The 27,555-nt window shown below is 37.0% G+C and overlaps 3 protein-coding genes across 6 annotated transcripts in view; all 3 read left to right on the forward strand.

Annotated features, from left to right (window-relative positions):
- Positions 1-108: 108 nt before the first annotated feature.
- Positions 109-12,901, forward strand: LOC103466720 (cytochrome P450 2J6-like). Its single transcript, XM_008412500.2, has 11 exons — positions 109-425; positions 2,304-2,466; positions 2,989-3,141; positions 3,242-3,402; positions 9,418-9,486; positions 10,099-10,203; positions 10,955-11,090; positions 11,185-11,270; positions 11,523-11,624; positions 11,717-11,858; positions 12,237-12,901. Exons 1-11 carry the CDS (start codon positions 267-269, stop codon positions 12,422-12,424), a joined length of 1,464 nt encoding a protein of 487 aa, XP_008410722.1. The 5' UTR covers positions 109-266; the 3' UTR covers positions 12,425-12,901.
- Positions 12,902-13,409: 508 nt separating this feature from the next.
- On the forward strand, positions 13,410-20,046 carry LOC103466718 (cytochrome P450 2J6-like). Of its 2 annotated transcripts, XM_008412499.2 has the most exons (11): positions 13,410-13,649; positions 15,497-15,659; positions 16,521-16,673; positions 16,772-16,932; positions 17,143-17,211; positions 17,858-17,962; positions 18,227-18,362; positions 18,445-18,530; positions 19,225-19,326; positions 19,397-19,538; positions 19,628-20,046. In XM_008412499.2, exons 1-11 carry the CDS (start codon positions 13,491-13,493, stop codon positions 19,813-19,815), a joined length of 1,464 nt encoding a protein of 487 aa, XP_008410721.1. In that variant the 5' UTR covers positions 13,410-13,490; the 3' UTR covers positions 19,816-20,046. The 2 variants fall into 2 exon arrangements, with proteins under 2 accessions (XP_008410721.1, XP_008410720.1); XM_008412498.2 differs by lacking the exons at positions 13,410-13,649; positions 15,497-15,659 and adding an exon at positions 15,740-16,116.
- A 203-nt stretch (positions 20,047-20,249) lies between these two features.
- hsf4 (heat shock transcription factor 4) overlaps positions 20,250-27,555 on the forward strand; it is a 19,939-nt gene continuing 12,633 nt past the window's right edge. The window contains exons 1-4 of one of the 3 annotated variants that reach the window (XM_008412505.2): positions 20,250-20,290; positions 23,799-23,907; positions 23,984-24,111; positions 26,010-26,134. In XM_008412505.2, the coding sequence (XP_008410727.1) occupies positions 23,877-23,907; positions 23,984-24,111; positions 26,010-26,134 (284 nt within the window). In that variant the 5' untranslated portion in view covers positions 20,250-20,290; positions 23,799-23,876. Of the gene's footprint in view, positions 20,291-20,701; positions 20,928-21,531; positions 22,624-23,798; positions 23,908-23,983; positions 24,112-26,009; positions 26,135-27,555 lie in introns of those variants that run through there. The other 2 variants (XM_008412503.2, XM_008412501.2) reach the window with 2 other exon arrangements.

Raw genomic sequence — 27,555 nt, forward strand, 5'->3', positions numbered from 1 at the left:
TGGATTATGTGAATCACATGTGGAAAATTGCGATCACATGTTTTCACATGTGATTTTCATGTGATTTTTTTGTAAGGGGACTCACCCCTCTATGTTATAACTGCATTTCCAGTCCTTTTTTATGACCATCTATTTATGCCTGCTGTTGCCTCTGACTTTAAAAACAAAGAATCAAAGGGCAGAACCACAGCAGTCAGCGCTGAGATACAGACTTTCATAATAAGTTAAGCAGGTCGTCTCTTCAGTTTGATCCAACACAAGCCAACATGATCTCAGTATTCCTGCTGGTGCTCTGTGTCGTCTTCCTTCTTCTTCAACTCAAACCTCAGAGACCCAAGAACTTCCCACCTGGACCCCCCAGTCTGCCTGTACTGGGGAACCTTTGGAACCTGAACCTGAAGAACCCCTTAAAAGACTTTGATAGGGTAAAAACAGCTATGTTTCTTATTTGTTTTTACAATTTATATAAGATTCATTTAACGCTTGCGAACTTCAGTTGTACTTGTTCAGAATTGCAGGTACTCCACAAATTTTAACTCGACTGTTGATAAGTTAATATTTATTGGAATAATCAGTTTGGGTTAAAGAAAACTTTGTACTGTCTGTCTGTAAGGCACAGGTTACTCTGCAGCAAAGTCAAGCATTATGTGAACTGAAGTAGTGCCCAGCATGACATCAGCATGATTCAGTGTAAAAGATTCCTTGATAAATTATCCTAATTATCCCTGCTTTTTAATGCATAAAAAGATTTTTTGCATTAAAAAGCAGCTATTGCATAAACACTTTTCATGTGTTTAAATACCTTTAAATACTTCCTCATAACAGTCCATTATAAGAACACAAACTTCTAAAGCTCTTCAAAAGTTATTAAAACATTTATGGCTACTGCCCTGCACTATTTACACTAGACATTAAAGTGACAAGACGTAGCATATAGACAGTGAGAAACATTTTGTCTTTTATGACTGGCAAATGTCATCAATTATTTTATTAATGTAGAATTTCATACAATATTGAGCATCAAAAATCAACACTTTTTGAATTCACCAAATTAAATCTGCTCTTCTAAACCAACACTCAGCCCATTTGATCTTCTGCCTCAGTTTTTAGTGTCCAAATACCAAAACTTGTGTCCAAAGTTTTATTCTGCTTAGTCATAGTCTCCTTTGCACGCTTGGAAAAACAGACTTAATGATTAACGACAAATTTACTTATGAGTTATGCTTTGCTTCAGGGATAGATTAGAAATGAGTGACCAGCCAACTGGTCAATAATCTAGCAGTATTATTGAAAAGATGGATAATGTCCAGAGAATGGGTCTCTTAATCTAGAGCCTCTGTAACTATCTGTAATGAGACATTTATTTGATTCAGGTGTGTTTGAGCAGCAATGCATCTAAGACAGCAGGAAAAATCTCTTAAGGACTGAAGTTGAAGACCCCTGGTCTAGAAAGATTACTGTTATCATTATTAGTCAATATTTGTGACGTTTATGTTTTAGTCTTTGGTTTGCAAAGTCATTGTGTGTAAGCCATCCAAAGGTTGCTGCTATTTTTTTTAATGTTTTCCAACCAAGTCTGACATGAACGTCCCCTTTAGCTCACTGGCATCCAGACCAAAGTAGTATTATGACAGTTGGTATAAGCTCCATCAGGATCATATTTTTTAAGGTGGCAGAAGCTGCATTTCCATTACAAATGTGCACAAAACTTTGCCAATCTTCTGCTAACGTCCAAAAAATAAATTCTCACAATTGCAGTGTTTTCATTAAATAAAAAAGCAATTAAAACCACATGTGGATAAGTTTGTTCACGTGATAAGTTGTTAAAAATCATGGCTCACCATAATTCTCAACCTACTTCCTGTCTTCTTCTTCATGGCTTGGTGCAAGCCAGTTGTTGTTCCTTTTACTTTTGTGTTATAAAAAAGTTTTTCCATTTCAGTTTTGCGAAACGAACCAATATCAGTAGTGAAAAACCTATCAAAAAATTATGATTTTTTCAAACTTGCCATGTTTCCTTTAAACATAATTATTTTTGAAATGCCAACCTTGCTGATTATATAGTCAATGGAAACGCCAATACATGCAGTAGGGAAAATGGTGGGTAGCTCCAGGATGGGAAAACAGGTTTCAGGATTAGAGGTTTGTTCTCTAACCATCATCGCCCCATTTCCAATTCATAAATCTTTGGTCTTCTGCCTTGACCCATCACCAGACGTCCTTCACATGTTTAAGGATGGATGGACACTAGGATAAAGGGGTAGTAGACATAAAATATTTTTTAAAAACCTTCTTTTTTCCAGTTGAGGAAGTCGTATGGAAACGTCTACAGTCTGTTCTTGGGTCAGAAACCAGCTGTGGTCATCAATGGGTTTAAGGCCATGAAGGAGGCCATGGTGGTCAAAGCTGYTGATTTYGCTGGTCGACCCMAAAACATRTTAATTACTAACRTCRCYGATARYAAAGGTAATGTATGWGTTTTMTAWCATAAKKCACAAAAAGACACTAGTAAGACTGATTTGGTATAAATGTAAATTAAATTATTCAGACTCCTGTTCTAATTATCAAAAAAATGTACAGTATTAAGTTTGTTTTGTTGGAAGATGAGCATTTTATTTTTTGCCATTATTCAATCATCCTAAACACTCAAGTTAATTAACCAGACATTATAACTACTGCTTCAGGACTTTGTTTCTTTCTTTTTTATGACGTTAATAAACTATTTTATATCAATATGAGCATCTATATGCTCCACTTTCCAGAGTAAATTTCTTATGTGTTCATTCCATTTTTAAACAACTTTGATCAAATTTAAATAACTTTAAAGGTCAACCTACACAAGATTATTCCTAATTTTTATTAAAATAAAAGAAAACACTTTGGAATAAAACAAAATGCAATTTTTAATTTACAGACTCAGTTTCTGAGTACTTGATATTACTGCGTAGCTAAATGTCACCTTGAAAGTTTGCTTTTTGTCTTTTATAGGTGTGATTTTGGTTGATTATGGGTCTCTGTGGAGGGACCATCGGCGCTTTGCTCTCATGACTCTGAGGAACTTTGGTTTGGGAAAGAAGTCAATGGAGGAAAGAATCCATGAAGAGATTCAGCACATAATTAAAACTCTAGATGACAACACTGGTGCGTCTCCTGTGATTTTAAGCATTATTTGGTTTCTGTTGCATCTGTTGCACTTGCATGTAAGCCTGAGTCTCATTTCAGTCTCTCGTGTGTTTTTCAGGTAAAACTTTGAGTCCTCAGTTCATGTTTCACAATGCAGCCTCCAACATCATCTGCAAGGTTCTGTTTGGAAAGCGTTACGAGTACGAAGACGAGACGATCAAAATTATTGTCAGGTGCTTCACTGAGACTATCAAAATAGCCAATGGACCGTGGGCGATGGTGAGTCGCTGTCATAAGGTGGGGTTGAGGTGGTGGTGAGGAGTGACGCAGAGACCCAGGTTGTAAAGGAAATTATGAATTTAATGATGAAGCTCACAGTCCAGAACAGGCAGCATGGCAGAGAGTTAGCAAACAGCTAATACCGGTAGCAACTGATAACAACAAAGACTGACAAGACGAGCTTATGAACACAGGACTTAGCAGTTCAACTGTGCCGGCAGACGAACTATCAGATAAATGACACACAACGTTTGACAAGGACCCGACAAGAGACAAAGACAACAGGTGGACTTAAATACACACATGGCTAATCAAGGGAACGAGACACACCTGGGAACAATCAACGGGGACAACGCAGACAGAGACTCAGGAATTAACTGAACACAGAAAACCCGAAAAATATACACAGAAACGCGGATCATGACAGTCGCAGCATCAAATAGAAATGGGATGAAGTGGATAAAGAAAGCAGATTATGATGATCACAATCTGAACATCTTCTGATAATACTCTTGCTTTAAGTTGGTGCTATGTAAAGTTTTAACAAATCAGTTATTAGTCTTTTCAAACACTCAAGCATCTTTTTGCTAGATTCATTTTTCTCAGTTGAAATCTCTTTACAAACAAATCAAAAACCATATTGTAAAAGTATTTTTTAAATTTTGACTCGTATTAAAAGTTGAATATCTTAAGATGAATATGAATATGTTCCTCCTGCAGTAAAAAAAAAAACAGGAAAATGTCCTGGTAATTTTCTGCCAGTACATTTTCAACCCCCCCCCCCCCGGAATTTCCAGCAGAATTTTTTCCGTAATTTAACAAGTATTTTTACGTAATTTAAAAGATTTTATATGTTAAATTTTAAACACAGAAAACTGTTAAATTACGGAAAAAATTCTGCTGGAAATTCCATAAAAAAACAGAAAATGTACTGGCAGAAAATTATCAGGACATTTTCCGGGTTTTTTTTTTAAAGAAAAAATTTGAACTAAAATACTGTTAAATTACGGGAAACTTCTGACGGAAATTCTGTAAAAAAAAAAAAACAGAAAATATCTTGGCAAAAAATTGCCAGGATATTTTCCATAATTTAACAGTTTATGTCAAATATACCAATATTTTGTTAACCCAAAACTGAAATTCTCCGTCTTTTGTGAAATATTCACAAACTTTTTTTAAAAAAACCTTGGACATTTCCAAATACTTGTCTTCCAAACCATTGAAGTCTGTATTGTATACCATATATTAATTATAGTGTAAAATATATTAAAGTTAATATATTTCATCTATTCTTAGCATAATTTTGAAACAAAACTAAATTCTAAGTCTACAGTAAATGTAGTTGTAGAACACAAAACACTTAGTTTGAAAGTAGTTCATGCAAAGTGTTGTAAAAATGAAACCATTTGACAATTTGCAGATTTTATTTTGCAATTTAAGACCATAAATTGACGTCATCTAGTCTTTATAACTAACCTTCGCTATTATATATTAAGAGTTAAACATATTCTTGAGCTTGGTAATGTTTATCTTCTGTACATCACAACTAATTTATTGGATTTTACTATACAAATTTCAACGTATAAATTAAATGTAAAGCAATCTTGACTCTAGTCTTTGTGGTCAAACAATTTTGTTAATTACTATTAGATGGAAAATACAAAAAATTGCTTTGGATCATGAAAATCATAGTTGTAAATAGGACCAACATATTTGAAAATAAATGCCAAAAGTCAACCACTATTTTTTATGAAATACAGGTATAAATACTAAAAAAAGAAAATACTAAATTAAAAATCAAATGCTACAAAAACAGCCTAATGCCAACGACAGTGGAAGACACTGGATTCATGAGTGTGTGCTCTCATTACCTCTAGTCGCTGTGAACATAAAACAAAACAGTCCATTTCCACATGTTTATGTTCTGCAAAAAAAGGTTCATCCATCTCTCAGGTTCATTTACTAAGAGCTTGAAATGTTCTGTGACCAGTTCTTGTGCTTCGCAAAGGTCCTTGGTGGACCAGGTTTGATGAGATGATCAATCACGTTTAAACTTCGAAAGGCTCAAATTTTCCATGGTTTCCCAGTCATTCAGTTCATTAAGGGACTTGAACCATCTGGGTGGAATGCAAAGGTGCTTCTTCACCTTCGTCTGCGTCGTGTCAGTCGACCTTGTTCAGGGTTTGAGCCCAGAAACATACTTTTTACAAAACACTTCTAAATTACATTACAGTAGCATATCACCTTGCTCATCAGCATCTCACCAATTGCTAATACCTCTTTCACAAACACCATTGAATAATTTTGATTAATTCTGACAGATAAAAAATCTACACTAGGAGTGTGTCAATTGCAGATTTCTGGCCAATCTTTAAAAATCTGACTTGTCAATTCTGATTTTGGCCGATACTGATTGTCTTGTCTGAATATTGCTAAATGCAGAAAACATCACTGGGTTGGCAACAGTGGGGTGACTATTGATTACTGCAAACATGGAGACATGACCTGGTGGGCCGGTCTATCAGTCAAATGTCTCTAACAGGAGAGGAAAGCAGTTGATTTTTAGACCTTTGCTGGCGTAGATAAGATCAGTGGATGAAATCACTTTCACATGTATTGGCACCAATCTTCAAAATTAAGGATTTGGGGAAGATTTATTGGTGCACCCCTAACATACACAATACACAAATATTTTCTTGAGAAAATAAAAACATATACCGATTTTTGCATATTTGTTCAAATAAAGTCACCATATCATGATTTTATGTTATGAGACGTATAATTTGTGAAAATAACAAACTCCTCCACTCCCCCTGAGGTACTATTTCCATCTGAAGAAATCCATCACTCCCAACCAAAAACAACCAATCAAGAGACAGGAGGATAGTCTTAGCACTGTCAATCAACCTCTTCATGCTGTCAATCAACTTACCATTACAGGAAAACCGTTTATCCACTGTCATCGGTGTCCATACTAACTAGCCGTAACATTCATCCTTAACATTCATGAGAGGTTCCGTTAGGATGAGCAGCACCACCAGAGTTTGTGATTGACACCTAAAACCTGCCCTGTGGCTCTGACTGTTTGAATCCAGTTAGCACTGGCTAACAGAAGAGMTACATTTTTTTCACAGATTATCTCTCATGCAATATCACGACACAGTGACAGCTTCAACAAAAATGTAAAAAAAAAGTATCATAAGTTACATAGTGCTGCATTAGACATTATTAGAAAGACACATAACAAAACATTATGCCTAAGTTATTGTAGAAAACTTTTTAATTTACACTAAAGGTTTAACAGGTTGAGTAAAAAACAAATGTACACACTAGGCCTGTCACGATAACAAATTTTGCTGGACGATTAATTGTCTAAAAAATTATTGCGATAAACGATAATATTGTTTCAAGATCTTTTGACACTGATTTAATGGAAATGACTAACAATGCATGCGATTTCCTGCCATACACTTTATTTTCAAAAGAACACATAACACTGGAACTGATAAACTAAATCAGTTCCAGTGTTAATGGATTCTCAGTCGCCATTAACAAAAATTGAATACTTGAATAAAATCTAAACAACATAAAGCCAAAGTGGAAATAAATACTTCATTCTACCAAGAGTGCAGATTATGAAGTCTGTATACTATATTGCCCTTCAGTAATCACTAGATTTAAATAGAGAATCTGGGCACATCCGACTACCTAATGCAGTAGTTCATACTACACCATTTTTTACCCCTATTTTCCCCTTACGATGATCTTAGATCGTTGGCCGATTTAAGATTGTCACTGGTGATTTCGTAACCGATCATCCTGCAGTGTGGTGGGTTACGGTAGATCGTCGTGGCCGCTCCGATCTAAATCAGGGATTTTTCCCGGAGCTTAACGCTGAATATGACAGGTAGCCAATCAGAAAGCGCAGATTCTCCACGTGCTTCCTGAGGGAAAATTACGGAAGGGAATCCCAAACAGCTGAAACGGCGCAACACGAAGTCCAGGACATTGGAGATGATATGTGGAAACAACATTAATATTTATTCAACATTTCGTGCAAAGAATATAGAAATGACAAGGAGAGGAGGAGTTGAAGCCAAGTTGATAAACTCCGTAAGTTTTCAGCTGTTCTTCTTCGTTAAATAGGTTACAATGATTTTCATTAAGTCAGGACTTTACGCTGACTCTAGCCACATGCATCACAGGTAGATTCTAGTAAAACATTGATTATTGCCTGATTTTAAAATTACACCTCCAGTTAAATGGACTTGTAGCCATTATTTTGTACCCAGGTGGCTGGACACCACACAGCACGACGAACCCGATCGAATCGTTATACCTAGGATTTCTGTCGGCTAATGTGTCTCTCAGGTTTTGAAAATGGGTCGACAGTCGGCCGACAACTCATGTAGTGTGAGGTGAACATTACACTAAGGAAATAGGAAGGGAGGGTCAGTGGAGAGCACCGGAGCTGAGCCTTTTCTCATTCCGTGTCATCAACAGAAAGAAAAAAAGGCAGGGAGACGATAAAGCCGATAATTAAAATGAGGTCGATAGGTTTATTTATCGTGCGATTAATTGATTTATCGTTTATCGCGACAGGCCTAGTACACATCTATTATAAAGATTCCTAGTTGCTTTCCAGGAAAAGTTCAGGAGTGTCTGGATGCAGCTGTTGAGGAGGGAAAACAAAATAACTATATAAGGAGAAAGAAATATAAACACCAAAACATGCAAGTCTTCCAATAATTAAATCAATTAGTCTTTTTTTTTTTTTTACAATAAAATGAAATAATTTGTTCTGACAACAAATTTAGAACAGTACTATTTATATAGTTTTTAAGCTAAGCTACAATAACCGATAATGAGTTTGCAAGCAGGCATTTCAGTAAAAAACTCCCAATTGGAAGAAATTTTTTTATTTTTTGCAAACGTCACTTTTATTTACTCTCAGTGATGTTTGCTCCTGTTTTAGAAATAGGAAAATTAACTATCTGTATGTACAATCCACTGACTTACAATTTATGAGGCAAGAAGCTTCTGACCCACTGTAACAATTTATAAACATAACCTAATCTCAACATGCCTGATTAGAGCACCGAACATGCAACAAATTTAACGCTGACTGAAACACGAGCCGTCGCCACCCCAGTCTTACCGTCGTCCCCTGGTCTAACGGTTTCTTTCCGCCCCACCACCACCTCTAACTACCCCCGACTCCATGCTACATTTCCCATATTCTAAAACCCCAAATTTGACATGGAAAGTATATTTACCGAAGTTAAATGGCCACCTGCTTCTACGTTAACAACCAGAACATCAAATCATGTTTAGCAAATAAGACAACTGCAGCTTGATATTTTTAAAAAGCAGGATTGAGAGGTAAGTAGCATGACGCCATGAACGGTTAGCTTTCACGCGCCCAGTTCAGTTTGACTTGAAAAAATGACCGGTACTTTGAGTTCGGTAAAATACATGAATAGTAATACAGCAACCACAACGTTTTACTTTTATAATACACAAGCAAACACAGCATTGTAAAAATAATATATACCTTTTTTGTAACAAAAAAAAAAAGACAGCAAAAATAGTTTGCAATTATAGACTGTGCCAAGAGTTTCACGAAGTCAACTACAAATATTTCAAAACATTATTCACAGAAAAGAATGTGTTCTTATTTATTTTACTTTACCAGGGAGGTGGCAGAAAGGTAACTCCGTCTCTTAATCCAACCGAAGTCCAAAAGATATATGATCCAGGGTCCGGCTAGCGAGCTTGAAATGTCGTCTGACCAGTTTTCGCGGTTCGCAAAGGTTCTTGTTCCCATGATGCAATGCGTAAAATGGAAAATACAGTACAAATACCTGTAAAACTAAAAACGGAAAAAATCCTTCAAATTTCTACTGTACGTTTACCCGTTTTTTTACAGTGTGAGAAATGTTTCATTCAAACAGAACCTGTGTTTTTTTTTTATATTTAATCCATGTACTGTAATAATTTCTCTTTTTTTCTCAGATCTATGACTCATTTCCTTTGATCCGTCCCCTCCGGTTGCCCTACAACAAGGCCTTTCAGAATGTGGAGGTAATGCAGGACATAAAGTTATTTTGATAAGTTTACACTCAGCATTTGAATTTTTCTTTTTGTATTTTCTGCTTTTCTGGCACTCATGGATAAAGGTCGTCTGCTATGATTTCTACATTTCAATGTACATTTAGAGAAATTTGGAGGGAGGAAGCCATGATTAATTCAATTAGCTTAAAGGCAAGAGCCTAAAAGTGGCTGCTTTTCCTGGGAGGTTTGTGAACAAGCTGGAGCTCAAACACAAAGATTTAACTCGTAGAATAAAAAACAAAACAAAAAAACACACTTCTTTCACTTGCAAAGTAAATGTGTCAGTTTTCACAAACAAGTTAAATTTTTTATGCTAAAATAATCAAATCAAACTGAATGCTATTGAAATTTCTGAGTGTCTGGAGGAATCTAATCCAATTGCAGAAGGATTCCTGTAACAGCCTCATTTATAGACTTTCCCAACATAAAGCTCTAACTTTAAGCACAGTTTTTTCTACATGCACACTCTTCATATTCAGTCTGTGGCCTTATAATGTGTAATAAGACACTAAAAAACACAAAAATAGACAAATTCTTCCAAAGAATGTAAACTTGTGAGCACAATTGACTTCTGTGTTGTAGACTTTTATCAATATTTCAAGACGTTTGGTGAATGAACACAAGAAGAGCAGAGTCCCTGGAGAGCCGCGAGATTTCGTCGACTGCTACCTGGACGAGCTGGATAAGGTGCGTCACATGTGTTTTTGTGAAAGAGATGAGTCACATTAATGAGTAACAGCCAAACATAACTAAATGAAGTAACTGCCTTATTAAGATAAAAAGCACTTTATTGATCCCAGAATACAGAAATTATTTTTCATCACCAGCACAACATATAAAAACATGCTGAGTTGAGTACCGTATTTTCCGCACCTTCAATGAATGGCCTATTTTAAAACTTTTTTCATATATAAGGCGCACTGTCGGCTTATGAGGAAATTGAAGGTTTTTAGGTGCGCCTTATAGTGCGGAAAATACGGTATTTATGTATGTAGAGTATTTATCTATACTCAACAAAAATAAAAAACAAAAAAGTACAAAATCAAATGTAAATTTCTTTACAACAAACAGAGTGTTGGGGGTGTGCTGTGGTGGGTTAAGCACAACCCACATATGGAGGCCCTAGTCCTCGACGCAGCCGTCACCGGCTCGATTCCCGGCCTGGCGACCCTTGCCGCATGTCTTCCCCATCCTTCAATACCCACTTTCCTGTTAATTAACTGTCAAATTAAGGCCACTAGAACCAATAAAATCTTTTTTTTTTTAAAAAAGCAAAAAACAGAGTGTTACCTAAAGATGTACACACACATTGTGTACAAACTGAAATTATTCATAATTAAATACAACAAAAGTAAAAATCTGGCTGTTGAAGTTTTCCTGTTTCTTTGCAGAGTTTATTTGTTTTGAACTTCATGTCTCTTTGTCTTCCAATGTTCAGAGAGATGATGATTCCACTTTTACTGAGGAACAACTGACAAGAATGACCTTTGACCTCTATGTTGCTGGGACGGACACCACCTCCAACACCCTGCTGACCGGGTTTCTGTACCTCATGGTTTACCCTCACATTCAAGGTACACTGTGACATGGAAACGCACTAACTTCTTTAAATGAAAATGTATTTTAGTTGAACTGATGACTGTAAATGGCCTTTTTTCCCTCCCTCAGAGCGATGCCAGCAGGAGATAGACCGGGTGCTGCAGGGACATGACCAGGTCACGTTTGAGGACAGGCACAGCATGCCTTACATGCAGGTGAAATGCTTCCTAAACTATCTATAACTATATTATAGTTAAATTAATGATGGCGTTACTGAAATAAATGTGTTTCAATAATAATATGATCAATAAATTGAGCTGTGTGTTGACTCTAGATGGCTCCTGTTCAAGTCCAAAGATAATAAGTTCAGTTTTTACTTTTTCAGGTCCTGTGCTCTTGTTTTTTCTCTCCCAATAAGTGTAATCGCATCATGAAGGAGAGATTTTAAGAAATCTGCTTTATTCCAGGCTGTGATCCATGAGATCCAGAGGATTGCCAACACGGTTCCTCTCAGTGTCTTCCACTGCACCACGAAGGACTCAGAGCTCATGGGATACTCCATTCCTCAGGTTGTTAGCATCTTGCTTTATTAGGCTTTATGTGTTGCTGAAAATAAGATAAACAACTTGACAGCTTTTCTCTGGCTTTTGGATTCCTTCAGGGAACAATGATCATCCAGAACCTGGACTCAGTGCTGAGAGAAGAAGGACAGTGGAAATTCCCTCAGGAGTTCAACCCTGAAAACTTCCTGAATGAACAGGGAGAGTTTGTCAAACCTGAGGCCTTCATGCCTTTCTCTGCAGGTAGATTCAACGTCTAAGGCTTCATTGTACACATTAATGCTCAATTCTGATATTTTGTGAAATCCAATTTTTTTCTTTCGCCTGTTGGTTCACATTTCCAAATATATGCAACCTGTATGTGATCTCCTGTGTGAACAACATGAAAGTGTCCCTCATTCACAGTAGAAGACACAATAACACCACATAGTAAACTCAGCGTTTGCGGAAGTAAAGTCTTGCAATTTTAAAGTTGTTGTCCGTCCAAAGTCATCACATTAACAACTTAATCCACATTTTCATCCACCATATTTGATTTTCCTCCCAGTTCCACACATCAGGACACAGAACAGTGATGTTGAGAACTGAATTCTTTTTATAAACTGTTGTTTTGTGAACCAGGTTCTCGGATTTGTCTTGGAGAGAGTCTGGCTCGCATGGAGCTCTTCCTCATCATTGTGACTCTGCTGAGGAGGTTTAAGTTCGTCTGGCCGGAGGATGCAGGAAAACCTGACTTGACACCAGTCTTTGGAGGAACTTTGACTCCCAAACCTTATTTCATGAAGATCCAGCTGAGAGAAAATCAGTGAAGATTTCAAAGGACTCAATGACAAACCAATACCAGTTTTATTTGTGCTTTCAGACTGTTTAACTTCAGGTGCTACATGACAGTTGTTCCATAATCAGCTGGTTTGAAAACTGATCATTGAGCAAATCAATAAACAGATTTAAATTAAACTTTTCCTTATTATTAAAACTGTATAGTTTCCCCAACTGAGTGAAACACATCAGTCATTAATTATATATTTTTTAAATAAAAGATATGAGCAGTTTTATTAAATTATGTATATTTCATTTAAGAATCTTATTGTGTGAATGGGATAGTATTAAGTTTCAAATAAACCTTTGACGTACGATGGCACCACCTGGTGGTCAGACATGAAACCAGCAACAGAAAGTCGGTCTCTTTCATTTGCAGAATAATTTCAGATTTCAGCTCTGAAAGTTTCTAAATGCAGGTTTTGAAGAGCGACGTGTAGGTTGAAAAATCACAACCATACTGCTATTTTCCAAAAGAAAGAAAGCGTCTCTAAGTTGTGCATTAATTTATAAATAGCTTTAATTTATATGTGATTTTTGATCAGAACAACAACAAAAAAATCCCAATTATAATTTGAATGTTAAAAATAACACAAGTAAGATTTTTAAAGTTATTTTAAATAAAAAATCATCTTAATGCTTATGGGTAATTTTCAGTTTATTTCCATCATGAATCTTGACAGATTTGGTCACTGGCTTAAATTTTGACACTTTAAGATTTTTTTTCCTTCCTTGTTTCAAATGACTATTTGTCATGTTTTTATGTGGTTTCTTTCTTTTTTCTTTTTATCTCTGGTCCTTGTTTTCCTGTAAACATTTTTATGTGCTCTAATGAATGATTTTATTCTAATAAACTAAATATCATGAAGAAAACTGAAGAACCACCTCTTACATGTCATTTCCTGTCCTCTTTTACGACCATCCATTTATGCCTGCTGTTGCCTCTGACTTTAAAAACAAAGAATCAAAGGGCAGAACCACAGCAGTCAGACTGCTACAGACTTTCATAATAAGTTAAGCAGGTCGTCTCTTCAGTTTGATGCAACACCAGCCAACATGATCTCAGTATTTCTGCTGGTGCTCTGTGTCGTCTTCCTTCTTCTTCAACTCAAACCTCAGAGACCCAAGAACTTTCCACCTGGACCCCCCAGTCTGCCTGTACTGGGGAACCTTTGGAACCTGAACATAAAGAACCCCTTAAAAGACTTTGATAGGGTAAGAAAAGCTATGATGAATACTATTTTTTATTTTCTTTCTTTTTATATATAATGTTATTACCATGTATATATGATATTAATTTGTATATGTTGCTAGAAATTAATTCAGTACTTGCAAACTTCAGCATTACTTATTCAGAATTTCAGGTAAGCAGTGAATTTTAACCTCTGCTGTTGATAAGCTAATATTTATTTGGCAATAGTTTCAGAAAATGTTGTATTGTACATTTTTATGCAGCAAAGTCAAACATTACCTGAACTTATGTAGCCTCCTGCATGATTCAGGAAATTATGTAAGTAATTCAACATTTAAGAAAGTTATTTCTGGATCTCTTAGACTTTAGTTCCTTATCAGGTGAATTACATTTCAGTTTGAGTTTGTTGACTGTAACTTCACCTTTAAAAGTTCCTGGTTAACAGTCCATTCACAACAACACTGACCTGTCAGTCATGGTCTCCTATGAAACAGTAAAAGTTTGGTGATGCACGCATGGAAACATGTCTGAATCCAAGACAAGATTATTAAATGAAAAATGTACTTGATTAGAGTTTTTCTTCACTGATGTAATATCAGGTTTTTGCAGCATTTTAACCCTTTAACAACCCCACCAGAAAAAACCCAATGCAACAATTATTTGTTTGCATCTCCTATACCTGTGAGTCAATATTGAAGGCAATCAAAACAATCTCTACCAAATGAGATGTGACTTTATAGTAAAACTACAGAAAAAGCTATACAGAGAAAATACAGGTTTAGCATGTATTTTTTTTCATAAAGTACATTTACTAAGGACTTTGACAGCATTATATGGCAGAAATTGCGATGACTGTAAAAAATTGTTAAAAATTAGGAAATGTCTGGTTCATTTGATTCCAATGTGTTTGAGCAGGAATGCATCAAAAAGCTGCATTAAAGTTTCTCTACAGGGGTGAAGTCAGAGATATTTGCTGTTATTTTTTATGACATTTATCTGCCTCCAAATGTCTTAAGCTTAGATTCAGTCTTGCAGTTTTCCACACATTTTGCAAAGTCATTGTTTGTGAGACATCCAAAGGTTGCTGCTGATTACAGCTGACTACATTTACCAATGAAGTCTGCTGTGTTTTGACCTGGATTCACAAAAATCCAGGTAAAAACAGTTTAATATCAACTGGTTCAGACAGAATCAGAGTAATATTTAGTGTCATTTTTAGAGTGACACATGTAATAGGGGAATATGTTGGGTGATTCCAGGCTGGGGAAAGTGAGATTACAGCACCCCTTTTTCATAAATCTTTGGTTTTCTAACAGCAGAGTTCTTTCACATTTTTAAGGATGGATGCAAGGATACTAAGAAATAAGGGCTGAAGAAATGAAAACAGGAAACAAAGAAGAAATACTTACTGTAACAAACTAAATGTGATTGGCCACAACAAAACCAGGAACAGCTAGAAAACACACCCTGAATGTGTTTGCAGGCGCTTGATGAATGTATGACATTATAGACCATGAAGTCAGAAGTAGTGTTTTCTTTTATAGCACACATATTTCTCTGATTCACCTCAACAGATTTATGTGATATTTTCCCCATAGTTTGTCATCAAGTTCACTTTCTGGTAGTTTATTACACTGTCTGTAGATGGAAGAAAAAGATGCATATCGACTCAAAGAGTTGAACAATTAAACATTTAAGATGCATGAAAAATCTTAAAAATATTCTGTAAGCATTAATTTCCTTAAAAGAACAAAAACATTTGCTAATTAGCACAATCAACTTTTTTTTCATTTTCTGATGATTCAATAATAACTGTACTTATACTCAACATTTAGGACATAGTAAATTTTACAAACCTTCTTTCTTCCAGCTGAGTCAGTCGTATGGAAACGTCTACAGTCTGTTCTTGGGTCAGAAACCAGCTGTGGTCATCAATGGGTTTAAGGCCATGAAGGAGGCCATGGTGGTCAAAGCTGTTGATTTTGCTGGTCGACCCAAAAACATGTTAATTACTAACATCGCCGATAGTAAAGGTAATGTATGTGTTTTCTATCATAAGTCACAAAAAGCCAATAGCAAGACTGATTTGGATTTTGACCTCTGATGTGTTTTTCTCAGTTTCAACTTTGAAAAAAACCTCTGTTTTTCCTGAACTGGACTCTCCTGGCTTTGACCGCTTCCTCTCCATCTTCCATAGGCGTAATTTGCAATCAACGCGCCCCCATTCCCAGGGTTGCCAGATCTGACCAACACAACCTCCAAAACAACCAGCCCTAATCTCAGCCTCAATTGAAACTCATGTTAATAGCACCAGGTGTTAATTACAGCTATTTCAGGCAGAGGGCGCCCATTTCCCCCAGGTGGACTAGTTGACCTGACATTCAGCACCGTGTTGTAGGGGGAGGTGTCACTTGACGCCCTGGGCGGCTGCCTATGTTGCCCTTATCAGAAACCGTCACTGTTAACACAATGCTAACTTTATGTTGAAAGGTGGTCCAACCATTTTTTTGCTATTTACTTTATTTTTCTAAACACTCAAATATTCAAATCAAACTGGCCTCTGATATTGCATTGAACACTGTCAAATATGTTATATCCGTGGCTTTTTTGTTCTTTTTGGCTCCATTAATAAAACATTTTACATCTAAATGAGCGCCAACGTGCCGCTATTCTAAATACAAATGATTAAGCACTATCTGATATTCAGTTTGTATAAAATTACACGGTCGTTCCAGTCCTACACATGTTTCAGTGAATGTGGAAGAATTTCTAAAGTCAACCTTCAAGAGGTTATTTCTTATTTTTGCTCAAATGAAATAAAACATATGATATGTTGAGAAGTATTTGTGGTTACTGCACAAAGAAATGTCATTTGTATATTGTCTTTTCTTTAGGTGTTGCTATGGTTGATTATGGGTCTCTGTGGAGGGACCATCGGCGCTTTGCTCTCATGACTCTGAGGAACTTTGGTTTGGGAAAGAAGTCAATGGAGGAAAGAATCCATGAAGAGATTCAGCACATAATTAAAACTCTAGATGACAACACTGGTGCGTCTCCTGTGTTTTTAAGCATTATTTGGTTTCTGTTGTATCTGTTGCACTTGCATGTAAGCATGAGTCACATTTCAGTCTTGTATGTTTTTCAGGTAAAACTTTGAGTCCTCAGTTCATGTTTCACAATGCAGCCTCCAACATCATCTGCAGGGTTCTGTTTGGAAAGCGTTACGAGTACGAAGACGAGACGATCAAAAATGTTATCAGGTGCTTCACTGAGATTCTGAAAATTTTAATGGGACCCTGGGCGATGGTGAGTCAAAATATTATTCAGAAATGGGATGAAGTGGATTTGGTGAAAGTATTTCTCAAACGTATCAAAAGTGTTTCTCTTGTACAGTTTCCATAACAGTTGAATACCTTAATCTGAATACATATGTTCCTCCTTAGAAATGTTCTATGCAAACACAATCTGTGTTTTTTATATAACTAATCCACTGTAGTAATTCCTCTTTCTCCCCAGATCTACGACTCATTTCCTATGATCCGTTCGCTCCCATTGCCCTTCAACAAAGCCTTTCAGAATATGGAGGTAATAGGATGTAAAGTTGTGCTCATAAGTTTACATACTCTGGCAAAATTTGAATTGTTCTTTTTGTTGGGTTCAATGACTTCTCATCAAATACATTTCAATAAATATCTTCAAACACATCCTCTTCTATAGACTTCCACATAATACATGTAGTACCATATTTGACATTAACCAACATAAAGCTGTAACTTTAAGCGCAGTCTTTCCTACATGCAGGCTCTTTTCATAATGGGCATCCCTCGGTCTGTGGCCTTAAGATCTAATGCAGTGTTTCTCAACCCTGGTCCTCACTGCCCCCCTGTCCTGCATGTTTTAGGTATTTCCCTTCTGCCACACACCTGAACTGTATCTCTGAGTGATTAACAGGCTTCTGTAGTACTTGATGGTCATGCAATCATTTGAATCAGCTGTTCTGGAATAGAGGCACATCTAAAACGTGCAGAGCAGGGGGCGGTGAGGACCAGGGTTGAGAAACACTGCTCTAATGTATAATCAGAAACTTCATGGCATGAAAAATAGACAAATTCTAACAGAGAATGTGAACTTATGAGCACATCTATAAATTGAAAAACAATCTACCAAGGTGTGTAAAAAAAAAAAAAAAAAAAAAAAACCCAATGCTTATTAATTAACTTCTGTGTTGTAGACTTTTCTCAATATTTCAAAACGTTTGGTGGATGAACACAAGAAGAGCAGAATCCCTGGAGAGCCGCGAGATTTTGTCGACTGCTACCTGGACGAGCTGGATAAGGTGTGTAAAAAATAAAATGAAATAAACACAGTGAACGAACTGTATCAAACTTAACTTACTTAGAAAACGTAACTAGAAAACAGACAACATACTCACCATAAATAAAAACAATACACAAAACTAAACAGACATTGCCATACAGTAAAATTGGGTGCCATCTAACAATGCATCCAAGGGGTACAAAAACTATTAATCTGATTCTTCATGCATTTGTTTCTTTACACAGTTTATATGATTGTTATGTCTTTGTCTTCCAATTTTTAGAAAGATGTGGATTCCACTTTTTCTGAGGAACAACTGACAAGAATCACTTTTGACCTCTATGCTGCTGGGACTGACACCACCTCCAACACCCTGCTGACCGGGTTTCTGTACCTCATGAGCTACCCTCACGTACAAGGTGCACTTCAATGCACTGATATAAATAAATTTACATACATATTAACAGATAACTCTTAATGTCCTTTATTTCCCTCCCTCAGAGCGATGTCAACAGGAGATAGACCAGGTGTTGAAGGGACACGATCAGGCCACTTTTGAGGACAGGCACGACATGCCTTACATGCAGGTGGGACGCTTCTTGTTATAAAAAGATTTTTCTTAAATTTGTGATAGAGTTACTGAAATGTATTTTTAATAATATGTTCTAAAACACATTGCATTGATTAATTACATACACACTTGTATTTTCAAGTAGGGGTGCACCGATTGTAGTTTTCTGGCCGATCATCGATCTTTTGAAAGCTTACCTGCCGATTCCAATTTTGGCCGATACCAATTTTTTTTGTCTGAAATGTTGCTCAATATAGCAACAAAGTTATTGAGTTGGCAACACTGGGGTCCACTGTTGTTAATCATAAATGTGGAGACATAACTTAGTGGGCCAGTCTGTCAGTCAAACATTTCTCACCAGAGAGCAAAAGAGGACAGTGGTTGATTCTTAGTCCTTTGCCAACCTTGATAAGATTGGTGGATAAGTTCGGCTTCATATGTAAAAATCGGCCCGTCATCGATCGGCCAAAATTAAGGAAATCGGCACCGATAAGTCGGCTGGCTGATAAACTGGTCCACCCCTATTTTCAAGTCTTTACGTCTGTGCATTATAAAAATTTTCTGTTTTAGAAGATGAAAACATTTGTGATTTGAAAATTCCATCAGACCTTGCACTTTTTATGGGTTTATGTCATTTTTATTCTATTGCTAACAGCCTGAATGATTGCTTTTCATAGTGAACAGATTTTAAGAAATCTGCTTTGTTCCAGGCTGTGATCCATGAGATTCAGAGGATTGCCAACACAATTCCTCTCAGTGTCTTCCACTGCACCACTAAGGACACAGAGCTCATGGGATACTCCATTCCTCAGGTTGATAGCAGCTTGTTTCCATGGGTTTGACATTCTGTATTAAAAATCTCTACCATTTGGATTCCTTCAGGGTACAATGATCATCCAGAACCTGACCTCAGTATTGAGAGAAGAAGGACAGTGGAAATTCCCTCATGAGTTCAACCCTGAAAACTTCCTGAATGAACAGGGAGAGTTTGTCAAACCTGAGGCCTTCATGCCTTTCTCTGCAGGTAGATTCAACGTCTACAAGACTAAAAAAAAGCATACAGACACACTGAGGTATGCTGAAATAACTGAACATGGCTGTTTTGTGAACCAGGTTCTCGGATTTGTCTTGGAGAGAGTTTGGCTCGCTTAGAGCTCTTCCTCATCATTGTGACTCTGCTGAGGAGGTTTAAGTTCGTTTGGCCGGACGATGCAGGAGAACCTGACTTGACACCAGTCTTTGGAGCAACTTTGACTCCCAAACCTTATTTTATGAATATCCAGCTGAGAGAAAATCAGTGAGGTTTTCTGCAGAAACTGAAGGACTCGATGATAAAACATAATTTTCTTTTGCTCATTCAGTAATTTAACTGAACAATATATTCAAAGTCCCATAGTGTTTATTTTAATTGATACTGACAAGATGTTTCATAATCTGCTGGTTTGAGTTGCATTGTATGACTTCCTTCAGAGAAAACTGATCATCGGGCAAGTCAATAAACAGATTCTGGTTGAACTCTTTATTATGACAACAAGAAATTGCGTCAGTCTCTATAATTGATTTAAGAATCATATTATTTGAATGGGACTAGGGATGCGAACAACTGATTTAGGATTAACAGTGGATTAATGGGTTATTAAATTAAAATTAATTCCAGTGGACTAGACTTTTTTTGGTGTAGTTTGACCTCCATCCAGTAGAGTGCGCCGCTGGTCGTCCTTAAGCGACGTAATGCGACATGTATCCGATCTTTTCATGACAGTCTGAACAGCACAGGTAGGATTCTTTACGAATGTGACCCATATCCGATGCGTATCCGATTCAAATGCGACCCAAACGTCCAGGCCGCATTCATCCGAACTGAACATCACTGATGCACAACAAATCTCACTATTTGTTTCCTGATACGCGCAGGTGGGAAGAGAAATAACAACCATGACGGACTATATCAGGATTAAGTTAATATGTTGCTCCGGCCGGACAACAACTTCAAATATGTAAGCTGTGCGCCACCCTAAGCATCCATGTTTACTTCTGCAAACACTGAGCTCTTCTTCTTTTTATGGCGGTTGGCAGAACACTGAGAACACCTACACTACTGCGCCCTCTACTGCGCATGCGGGACACTTTCAACAGGTGGTTGCCAGTTCACACTGCAGAACACATACGGGTCGCATGTAAAAAAATATATAAAACTCCGATTTCACAAAAAATCGGAATTGGGTCACTTGTGAACGCAGCCATACGCATTTTATGCTCTTCAGTTTTTATTTATAAACACTCGCCAATCTCCATAAGTTTCACGGCTCATTCAGCCGTGTTGATGACAGAACAGCATCAACTTTTCAAACTAAAATGACTGATTTGCTACGAAGGCGAGGATTTGATGACCGAGAAAAACCGAGGAGATCATGTAAGTATAAAAAAATTGCAACATGATTAAGAAAACATGACGCCATTTTTTATTTTGGGTGCTGTCTTGAGTTAATGCATTTAACGGAGTAAAGTTTTAACTTTTTCTGTTTGTTTATTCAGTATTTATGGTTAGCTGACTCAAAAGTTTGTTAAAATTTAATAATCCTTCATTAAAAAATGTTGTCTTTTATATTATGGAGAAGCGATCCACGTTCTTGATGAAAGAGGCCAAAAAAAATTTTGTAAGAAAATGGCCACTTACAAGTTAATCGTTAGTCAATTGATAAGATCAATCAAAAACTATTAACTCATTAATCGTGAACTTGCCACTCCTAAATGGGACTGAAAGTTTTTAAACACAATGGCACCATCTAGTGGTCAGAAATAGTAAAAAACGTAAAACCACCTTCAGAAAGTCTGTCCTCTCCTTCAGATTTCAGATGCTTAATGAAAACCTTTATTTATACAATATTAGAAACTTTATTTAGTTCCGATGGACTAGACTTTATTTTGGTGGTGTAGTTTGACCTCCATCCAGTAGATGGATAAACGTTATTTATACAATATTAGAAATATGTTAAAGATGCAATAAACAAATAATTCAGTTATTTTTTTAGATGATAAACATGTAATGCCTAAAATGCTATATCATTCCTTTAGTGAACACTTGATCATTTGTAGCAAAGGATCCACCTGCAGCTAAAAACAATTTCTGAAATATGAAAAACTTTTCTGCCTGACCTAACAGCCATACAGTGTAGGGCTAATCTGATCATACTTTTGCTTTAACCGGTTAATAAATGGATAGCAAAAGGTGCTTTTTACAGAATTCAAAACTAAAACAGCCACTTAAGAAGGTCTGGATAGAACATATTTGCAGATAAAGAATGTATTTTTCATCTGAAGTGGAAAATGTGTACATTTCTGTACAGCTTTCGCTTGTTTACTGCTCTGACTGTGTTGTTCTTCTTACAAATGACCTTTTTTGAGTCTGTAAACTCCAGTTAATGAGATTAATTGATTACTTAAATAATTGATGATTATTTCAATAATCGATACATCATGATTTATTGCTTAATCCCTAACTATCTGGGCAATTTCTTAAAAGTTATTAACAAATGAGTCAAGAAAAAAATAGAATCCAATTGATAATTTTCAGTTCATTCCCATCATGAATCCTGCCAGGACTTTAACCCTGAGCTCAGTGGTGTTTGAGTCACCCAGCAGCGCTTTCAGGGTGTATTGTTGAACCGTTTTGTGTGATCAGTGTATTGTTAGACTCTTGGGATTGTCATTGGGAGGCCGTGGGTGGGTGGGCTTGTATTCTGTGTGCTGACATGGACCTTCTATGAGCGCATTCAGTTGGATGATGTCAGGGGGAGAACAGTGAAAAACGATAATCTGCCCGAAAAGACCGAAACAAGCAGAGAAAGTCTAACTGAGATGGAACCGAAGAGACCTGGGATTATCGGAGACGGATCACTCTCTAACATGGACTAATCTGGGAAGCGGCGCACGTTTCCTTACATTTGGTTTTCCTGCCGTGAAGTGGGCCAAGAGGGCTGAACATGCAGGAGTCTCCAGGTGTCGCCGGTGTGGACGGCAGCTACGGCAGCAACGTGCCGGCGTTTCTCACCAAGCTGTGGACGCTGGTGGAGGATCCGGACACCAACCACCTCATCTGCTGGAGCGCTGTGAGTTCTGCTCTACCAGGGCCGGCCCAAGCATTTTTGGGACCCGGTGCACTTTTCCATTTGGGGCCCCCAATGCCAACATGTCAGGGGCGTCAAACTCGTTTTCACTTTCAGCCACATTAAAGGTCATGAATGTTCTTAAAGGGCCGGTTGTACTAGAATGTATCAACAAACCCGATAAACAAACGGTTAGAACCGTCTCTGCATTTGCACTTATGTATGACTGTAAATGTGACTTTTTATTACTGGCAAATAATCAATCATAGACTATAACGTGACATCATGTAAGGCTGAGGCAGAAATGTTTTTGACAATTTTTATGGAAAATTTTCAATGAACTCACAATTATGCTTTAGAACAAAAAATGACTCAGTTTGTTGATGTTGAGTTCATTTCCACAATCGCAGTAAAACTGGAAGCATTGACATTTAATTTGGCAGTAAACAGATAAAAACCTCTTTGATTTGATTAATAAAATAATATTTAAGCATACAACTGTTAATTTGAAGGTTGTATGGATATATTTGGAGTCTTGAGGGCCACATAAAAATCTATGGCGGGCCAGATTTGGCCCCTGGGCCTTGTGTTTGACACATGCAACATGTCAACACCAGCTGCCTCACCAATCCTAAGCCACTGTGTGTAACACCTGCTGTCATTAGCATCATTTGTAATTGACTTACATCATGCTGATGCTTTTGAATCCAAGCAGCCACTTGGCTGCTTGGATTCAAGCAGCCAAGTGGCTGCTTGAATCCAAGCAAGATTATTGCTTGTTTAAGCAATAATCTACAATAAAGCTTAAAATGGTGCTAATGTTTCTTATATAGAAGTTTTGTCATCTCATTATGCATTTTCTCACACTATGGCAAACTTCCTGCTTTCTTAAATCTTTAGTTTTTAGCAAACCTGTTGCTTAGTTCTGATATCTAGAAATGCTCAATATTTTTAAACCAATGAATTACAAAAACTTATTTCTGAATGCAGACAGGTTAGGGTTAGGCAACCCTTCTTTAAACTAAATTTTAACCAGGTGAGTTGTATGTTTATATGTTTTAGGTCAGACAGTGACGGCTCTGAAACATAAACAATAAGAAGATTTATGCAGTACTTTTCTGAAATGGTTCAATAATCCAACAAACACTTCGGCCCTGACAACTTTCTCTGTCTTACAGACAGGAACGAGTTTCCACGTGTTTGACCAGGGCCGCTTTGCCAAAGAAGTTCTGCCGAAATACTTTAAACACAACAACATGGCGAGCTTCGTTCGACAGCTCAACATGTGTGAGTATAGCCCTCTTGTTTTTTTTATTTAATATCCTTGGTGTGTTTACTCCTCCGCTCTGCCGGGTTTCTTCAGACGGTTTCCGTAAAGTGGTGAACATCGAGCAAAGCGGCCTGGTGAAGCCTGAAAGAGACGATACGGAGTTCCAGCACCTCTACTTCCTGCAGGGACACGAGCACATGCTGGAGCACATCAAGAGGAAGGTGTGTATGCATACACACACACACGCACACACACACACACACACACACACACACACACACACACACACACACACACACACACACACACATAACTCTATCAAACATGAAAACTGATCTTCAGGAGAATGAATTTTCTTTGCTGGAAATGGCTTAAAAACTGGAGTCCCAACTTTTTGCAACATGTACCAAAATCCTCAACAAAAATACAAATAAATGTAATAATGTAATTAAAACTAGTTTGGGTTAATCGAGGTCTGCTTTGGTGTTCAATTCCATGGAAAGAAACTAAGAGGAAAGCAGAAAGCTTTGTTATTAAAAGATAAATACTTTTATCTGACATCTCTGTGAGACGATTTTAATTTGTGGGTCGAAACTTCTCCATCTCCAGTGGGGCAAAGTTGCACCATTCAGGGGCCACAAATGGCCCAGGGCCACACTTTGGACACCCCTGGCTTAAACTGAGGGGCTGATGCAAAATGTACTTCAAAGCAGCTTTAAATAATTATTAAACTATGCAAGCTTACAAGTTAATGTTGGCAGTTTCTCTGAAACGAGAAGCTTTTGGTGGAAACAAACAATAAACTTTGTTAATACACCATCACTTCAACAGTCGCTGGATAAATGAGTTTATATTCTCATTTACCCACTGAGCCACAGAGGGACAGGAGTTTCTTGCAATTGGAAAACTGTAGGTTTGATTCCAGCTTCCTCCTGTCAGCTGTTAAAGTCTTAGCTCTAAATTGCCAGCTGATCTCTGCATGCTGCAAATTTTAAAAACTTGCTAGTATTTTTGTCTAGTTTCTTATGCAAATATCTTAGTACACTTGACTTAAGATGAAACTGGCTTACAGGTAACAAGATATAGCAGCTTGTTTTGGGTCAGTGATTCCTTAATATTTTTGAAAAAGTACCAAGTCCACTGGTGGATTATTTCACTTCCAACATGGAATCTGCCACTGGAACAAATACATTTTAATCAATATTAAGAAATCATTTACCTAAAATAAACTCCTATTTATTGCTAAAAAGTTACTTTTAAGTTAGTTGTACCTTAATTAAAAGGCACTAAGATAGTGAAGCTTTTTAAATGGTGAGTTGATGGAAAACTGCTTTAGGTTCAGTCAAATTAACTCAAAGTTTTAGGCATAATAGTGGTAAAACAATTAATGTTAAATCAAAAGGTTTAAAGCCACACAGAAAACCTAATAAGTAAAATTTTCCAAATAAAATTCCATTTAGAAAAACTTCATGTTGCACAATAATAAAAGAAATGATTAAAATATACAAAACAGCTCAGTTCAAACTTCTTCAGTTCTGTCTGAATAGTGAGATTTTGATTTAAATCAAACTGTTTAAACTGACAGCTTATATAATTAATTTACTTCAGTGAAGAAATCTTGCTGAGTTTCTAAGAACAGTCTGAGGTCAAAGGTTAAGAAAGTTCTGAAAAGTAATTTTATGCCAGACAGTTTCAGATTAAAAAAAAACAACAAAATTTTAATCTCTAGTTAAAATTATAACCAATTTTTTTCCTTTTATAAGTGTGTGGTGTAATGTTTTTCTTATTTTCTTTACTTTTTCTATTATGTTTAGCAACAAACTGATGTGGTCAGTTAAAGAGACAGAAAATATCTACTTAAAAAAAACAGATTTTTATCGAGTGTTTTTCGTGAAAGTCTAATCTTTGTTCATAACTTTGATACTTTAAAAATATTACTGAGAATTTACTCCATAATGCTATTATTTAACACCAAATTTAACAAATAAGAAAGTTTGGAATATAAATATGATGAGATAAAATCTGAGTTCAACAAGTTATTGTAGATTTGTTTTAGCCACCATGTAAATCTGTTCAAACATCAAGATAATTTTTTTCAGCTCTTGATGTTTTTGTCCAGGTTTCCATCGTGAAAAGCGAGGAGACCAAAGTCCGGCAGGAGGACCTGAGCAAACTGCTGTACGAAGTCCAGCTTCTGAGGACGCAGCAGGACAACATGGAGTGTCAGATGCAGGACATGAAGCAGTGAGTGAAGAACAGACTGCTTTTTAAATACTGTGTTACCCAACACCATCCTTCCATCCATCCATTTTCTTACACCCTTGGCCCTCAGTGGGGTCGGGAGGGTTGCTGGTGCCCATCTCCAGCTAGCGTACCGGGCGAGAGGCGGGGTCACCTGGACAGGTCGCCAGTCTGTCACAGGGCAACACAGAGACAAACAACCATGCACACACACACTCACACCTAGGGACAATTTGGAGAGGCCAATTAACCTGACAGTCATGTTTTTGGACTGTGGGAGGAAACCGGAGTACCCGGAGAAAACCCACGCATGCACAGTTGGCTGCTGTCAGTGATAAACTAAGTTAAATACAACTGATGTTTAATTTTCTCTTGAAACTAAATATAAAATTACATTTTTGCTTAGCTGCAGTCTCTTATTTAATTATTCATCATGACTAGCATGTTCAGATCTTAGCAGAGCTTCTCTTCCTGTTGTAACCTGCTGATAACAGGATTTACAGCCAGACATAACTTCTACCTGCTCTCCTCATTTATATTGTTGGCTTTACAGGCAGCCATCTTTTTCAAATCCCACCAGAGATTTTCAAAATAAATCAGACTGTATCTGCATTTCCATTGATCACATAATCGAGCAATTTGACATTTTGAAAATAAATCGGCCTAATCAAAACATGTCCTCAAAGCAGAGGAACTGAAGCAGCATCAGAGCACCACGCAGCCACTACCATGCCTCACTGTACAGTAGGCGTTATGTTCTGTGATGCTTCGTTTTTCTTTTTTCAGACACATTGCAAGAATCAGCAACTTTCAGTTTTGGCTCCACACAGAATCCCAGTTTTTTTATGTCTGTGATCAAACTAGATCTAACTTTTATTCAGTCAGAGGAGATGGACGTCTTGCAGTTTAGGTCTGAGTCTTAGTGGCTGCTGCCACGCTCCTTTTTTCAGCCTCAACTGCTTTTTGCAGCCGCATATAATCTACCAGTAATTTTTTATCAGTATTAAGGAGTTATTGACTTGAAACAAGCTTATATTTATTGCTTAATAGTTAATCAATCAATCAAATTTTATTTGTATAGCACCTTTCAGCAACAAGGCATTTCAAAGTGCTTTACATCATAAAAACACAAAAATACAGTCATAGAAACACAGACATTACATTTTGCACATCAGATTATTGATTCATGATTAGGTTTCAAAAGTTAACTCTAAACAGGTGGGTTTTAAGTCTAGGTACTCAGTGTTTCAGCTGTTTTACAGTTTTCTGGAAGTTTGTTCCAGATTTGTGGTGCATAGAAGCTGAATGTTGCTTCTCCTCGTTTGGTTCTGGTTCTGGGGATGCTGAGCAGAACCAGAACCAGAAGATCTGAGGGGTCTAGACGGTTGGTACAGCAATAACAGATCTTTAAGGTATTGTGGTGC

The sequence above is a fragment of the Poecilia reticulata genome, linkage group LG6 (assembly GCF_000633615.1).
Source record: "Poecilia reticulata strain Guanapo linkage group LG6, Guppy_female_1.0+MT, whole genome shotgun sequence".
Classification (NCBI taxonomy): Eukaryota; Metazoa; Chordata; class Actinopteri; order Cyprinodontiformes; family Poeciliidae; genus Poecilia; species Poecilia reticulata.

Excerpts from the sequence above, each read along its gene's own strand:
- LOC103466718 (XM_008412499.2), top strand. The coding sequence starts at position 13,491 with ATGATCTCAGTATTTCTGCTGGTGCTCTGTGTCGTCTTCCTTCTTCTT. Across the intron at positions 13,650-15,496 it reads CCTTAAAAGACTTTGATAGG|CTGAGTCAGTCGTATGGAAA; the intron begins GTAAGAAAAGCT and ends TCTTTCTTCCAG. Across the intron at positions 17,963-18,226 it reads ACCTGGACGAGCTGGATAAG|AAAGATGTGGATTCCACTTT; the intron begins GTGTGTAAAAAA and ends TCCAATTTTTAG.